Source organism: Nerophis lumbriciformis, linkage group LG13 (genome assembly GCF_033978685.3).
Source record: "Nerophis lumbriciformis linkage group LG13, RoL_Nlum_v2.1, whole genome shotgun sequence".
Classification (NCBI taxonomy): Eukaryota; Metazoa; Chordata; class Actinopteri; order Syngnathiformes; family Syngnathidae; genus Nerophis; species Nerophis lumbriciformis.
In genome coordinates, this window is record NC_084560.2 from 18,010,421 (window position 1) to 18,015,420 (window position 5,000).

Consider the following 5,000-nt stretch of genomic DNA (forward strand, 5'->3'; position numbering starts at 1 on the left):
GCAACAATAAAACCTTTTCTTTTGATATTATGCAACCCTCATTTCACACTTTAAACTCGTGTTTGTGTTTCCGACCCAAAGCTCCTTTGACGCGTTACTGATCACGTACTTTTTTTTTTAAACCCCGCCTTCTCAGTGCGGCCATGTTACCTGGGCGTGACATCGCTCTTGTGAACCAAAGACTCTGAACACATGCGACCGTGCAAACCATGACTGCATTTTTTTTTTTAATCAGAATTATGCAAATATGACCCATTTTGTGTGTAATGAACACAATATTGGATGCAAAAAAACGTATTTGATTGATTTTAGTTTGTCTTTTGTTTATTTGCCATCTAATACATTTGTAAACATAAAAAAGATCAGTTTGGATTTTTTTTTTTTTTTAAATTTTTTTTTTTAAGTATAATTAACTGTCTTATGGAAAACAAGTATTTCCAATTTTGTTGATTACATTTTTTTTTTTTTTTTTTTTTTTTTTTAAATCACTTTATGTAACCGGTATCACCAATTTTGTTCATTAGATTTTTTTTTTAAATGAAACTGATTCAGTCGAATGAAAACCACTTAGCTCTGACTTTATTGATGTGGATTTATTTCTATAAGAAATTCATATAACAGTCCTATATTTAAAAACAAAACGGACATGTTTTTTCTTTAATTTCCGTTTGTTTTTTTATATGACTGTTCTATTTACAGTTACAGTCAAAATGATGCCTCATTAATCGTTGTAAAGTGTATTTTTACTAACATGTAACTTTATATATGTGCAGATCAAAGCTCATCATCATTTCAAAACTAGCTTTGATTAAATTGGCCATCTATTGTAAGATTTTGAAAATAAATGGAATTTATAATATGGGTCAAATAATTTAGACTGCAACTGTTGTTTTGCAGAATGTGGACATATAGTACATGTTTTGTCTGTTATTGTAGTTTCAAGTGACGCAGAATTGCATTGTTCCTAATAGTTTGCTACTATTTTGTTGCCGAATAAACAAAACATTGGGAACACCTGCAGCGCAATTGTACACTACTTTAAAATAAAACCTTAATAATAAGCATATGTCTGCAGTGAAAAGCATTTATGTCCCAAGTTTTGAATTGTTTAGACTATGGCAGACAAAATGAGGGATTACAAGTAAAAATAAAGCAAATTTGGAGATAATTTGCTTGTCATTTGCCTACAGGTCACGGTAATATTTACTAAACTGCCAAGCATTATTATGTTGGTGTTTGAATCATTCAGTAGATGTGTGCAGGTGCCCCTAAAAGTGTGTCACTGTCTTGTCCTTTTTGATAAGTTCCCTAAGAAAATGGTTGATTAAGGAGCTGCTGCTGCCTGACATGACATCTATTTTTTATTTCTATTTTTTAACTTGTGTCCAAAAATGTGTGATTTTGAATCTTATGAAATTCCCTTTTGTTATTTTCTCAAGTAACGTTCAGTGTGTTTACTGTTTTTGTCTACGCCCTTTGTGCAATAAATCCACCTAAAACATTCCTCTTTGGGTGTTTTTTTATTTTTTATTTATTGCACTCACATGCAGAAATCCTCTTTGGGTGTTTTTTTTTAATTTATTGCACTCACATGCAGAAACCTTATGTAATTATGATTATATTTATATTATTATCCTTTCACACAGCATCCTTCACCCCCTGAATGCATCCTCATTTCAGAATCACTTTTCACCCACGCAGCCGCCTACGCAATGCCAACTGACGTCATCGCCAGCGGCAGCTGCGCGCGCATCCCTTGATGGCGTGTGAGATGTTCTGCAGCTTTTCCAATTCATGCATTTGTATGAATGTATGCAGCTCCCCTTCGAGGCTTATTATCATTTTTCATGTACATAATATACACTAATTAATGTCTCAAGCCTGTATTTACAGTTTCATGTCATCATCATTCAATATCTTTCAAGTAAATTTTCAAATTCCGCTGACTATTGTTTATGAATCATGCACTGCTGCATTTCATTGAAAGAGCCAGGGTGCTAATATAATTGTGTCCACAGGAGGGCAGCACTTTACCGAGAGAAACGAAACAGAGCTTATATAGCAGCATCGTTTTAATTGAAAGTGATTACAGAAACATCAGCGATGTCATGCTGACCCCGCCCCCTCCCCAAACATGTCAAAACACATACAAGAAACACGTTACGTCATCAAAATATACGATTTGAAGAGAGGACCGATAGAAAAATAGAACATCGTCAGCATAACTTCATGCAATTGGAACACATGCACGTTTCATGTGGGTGTGACGTTTGAAAATCCGAGGTATTCGTTTGACTACCGTGGCTGCTACACATCCCCGGCGTGTCCTTGAACGCAACGCGACGCATTAAACCCATGCAACGTGAACGTCTCACACATACACGCCTGCCAAAACCGACTGTAGCGTTCGTGTAAAAATATGTTCGTGACGACTCAAAGAGTTGTATAAAAGTTGTAATTGGCGAGCGCTGAGGAGGGGAAAAACAAACAAAAAAAGGCCAAACGTTAGATGAGTAAATGCAACTTTAAGAGTTGATTCGGTAGATTAAATGGCTTACTTGAGTGGTGACGTCATCAAGGCACGTGTGTGTGGTTACAAAACTGCACCCATCTGGTAGTTTATGGTGCTTTCTCAGTACAATAAAAAGAAGGTTTCACACAAATATAGTATTTACTTTTTTTGTAGGAATTACAGTATCGCGGTTAGTCATTCCGGATTTGGTCGCCATAAATTAGTTAATATTTTCATAGCGTAACTATTTATGGCCTTCTTAATGCGTTTTTCAACATTATGCGAGCCCGTAGTATGTTGAAGAGGTTCATTTAACCTACCGATGTGTATTTATATGAATGGTTGATTTATAGGCTAGTAAGGTAAAGTTTCGTACCTGACAAGTTTCGGCGACCTTGCTTCTGCAGCATTCATCCGGGGTGTCACGTGATGTTAGCGTGACGTCACCAGTGACGTGCTATATGGATTTTTCCATATTAAGTCAAAGACATGCACCTGGGGATAGGTTGATTGGCAACACTAAATGGGCCCTAGTGTGTGAATGTTGTCTATCTGTGTTGGCCCTGTGATGAGATGGCGACTTGTCCAGGGTGTACACCGCCTTCCGCCCGAATGCAGCTGAGATAGGCTCCAGCACCCCCCGCCAACCCAAAAGGATGGAAGTTAAATTAAAGTACCACTGATTGTCACAAACACACACTAGGTGTGGTGAAATTTGTCCTCTGCATTTGACCCATCACCCTTGATCACCCCCTGGGAGGTGAGGGGAGCAGTGAGCAGCAGAGGTGGCCACGCCCGGGAATAATTTTCCGTGATTTAACCCCAAATTCCAACCCTTGATGCTGAGTGCCAAGCAGGGAGTTAATGGCTCCCATTTTTATAGTCTTTGGTATGACTCGGCCGGGGTTTGAACTCTAACCACTAGGCCACTGAGCAGGTAATATACAACACGAAACTTGTCAGGTACAAAACTTGACCTTACTAGCCTATATAAATCAAGCATTTAAATATCATGAGAATAACACCCTTTTATACTCTTTTAGTCAGGGATAGTAATGCTGCTTGAGGCTGAGCCAATCAGTGGCCACGATACTGAACGAGTGCGCTCTAATTGGTTTGGTCTCCTCTAGTTGCACATTTGATTGCAACTAGCCATTTTTTTCATTCAAAATCTTTCATTTAGGACCAAAAATAGACATATAATAAATGTGGTGATTCCGTAATCTTTAAGCAAGGGACAAGACATGTGTATCTCCATTTTCAGGGGCGGACATATTTGTAATACTTGGATAAAAAATTATTTTGCAGCCATCAAATAGTACCCTTTTCCCAGTACTTTGGAATTGATAGCAGTTTTCTGTACTTTTTTGAGTTCATAAACGTTTAACAATAAAATCTATTTTAATGATTTAACATTAAATACCGTGCTGCCCAGTTGTTATGTTTGCCCTAGCTGTGTTGCCGCAGCCAGGAAGAAGTCTTTGCCATTAAGTTGAATGTGTCGGCCTTGTCTTTTGTTTGTACTGAGAGCATTGTTCTTATCACACAGTACTGAATATTATGTTTTGATGCCATTTGTGTATTTTGTCGAATCAATGTAACATGCTTAATATCAATATGTTGTTGGCATTCGTACGCTCATGAGGCTAAATTTCATGTATTTGATAATTCTATGCTAAAAACTCACTCCTGTTACTTTCCGTCGTCCTTCCTTGGGACAAAAATGAAATACGTTTTTTGATCCTCTGAAAAATGAAGGTACTAAATCGCTGTGCTGTAATTCCTGCTTGTTTATGTTTTTGTGAAATCTTTTCAGTTAAAAAGCTAAAAATCTAAAATTTTGTTGGGTTTATAAAGGCTAAGTGATGAAAACAGTCTGCACCCTTAAGGACCTTTGAATCACGGTGATGATGGGACAAGATCCATCAGAGGTGTCATTTCCCAAAGTGTGTGTGTGTGTGTTAGGAGGGCATGCATTTTCCATGGGGCTCTTTGAAACAAGGCACAAGAGGGAAGGAAGTGGAACATTGCAGCTGCCTCTCCTGCAACACTTCATCCTTCAACAGCCACAAGACAATCCAGAGTTTTGGGAGAGCACTTGAACGCAACGCGGCTCTCAATAGCCTATGTACACAGAGAGTCGCCACAAGCATCATCTCTCCAATATTTGGCCACGCCTTGGTGTGCAATGGCCAAAATAGTTAGCTGACATATTTCTTGCAGGCTGACTCGCATCTCGTGGGTGTGGACCAGCTCTGCAAACCTTGACAACCTTTAGCACACTTCCGAGCTCGTCTCGAAGGAGAACGCTCGCATGCGCTGCACAAGTTGTAGGCCAGCATGGAGAAGAGGATGTAAGGAGTGTGCCCTGTCTGGCTGGAAGCTAACCGAGCGATTTAGACGCTGAGTCGTCAGCACCGCTGCTCGTCTTCTGAACTGTGCGGGCCATGTTTTCCGGGACCTCAGTGACGCCGCAGGGGCTCGCGGG

The 5,000-nt window shown here is 39.1% G+C and overlaps 2 protein-coding genes across 4 annotated transcripts in view; one reads left to right on the top strand and one right to left on the bottom strand.

Annotated features, from left to right (window-relative positions):
* agps (alkylglycerone phosphate synthase) overlaps positions 1-1,504 on the top strand; it is a 79,354-nt gene extending 77,850 nt beyond the window's left edge. Inside the window, exon 20 of the mRNA XM_061971580.2 lies at positions 1-1,504. This exon is cut by the window's left edge and continues 316 nt beyond it. The gene's annotated coding sequence lies outside the window, so the exon portion shown is untranslated.
* pde11a (phosphodiesterase 11a) overlaps positions 1-5,000 on the bottom strand; it is a 155,770-nt gene that overhangs the window by 1,102 nt on the left and 149,668 nt on the right. For all 3 annotated transcript variants that reach the window (XM_061971574.1, XM_061971573.1, XM_061971572.1), the window contains exon 20: positions 2,889-5,000. This exon is cut by the window's right edge and continues 114 nt beyond it. In XM_061971574.1, the coding sequence (XP_061827558.1) occupies positions 4,896-5,000 (105 nt within the window). In that variant the 3' untranslated portion in view covers positions 2,889-4,895. The remainder of the gene's footprint in view (positions 1-2,888) is intronic.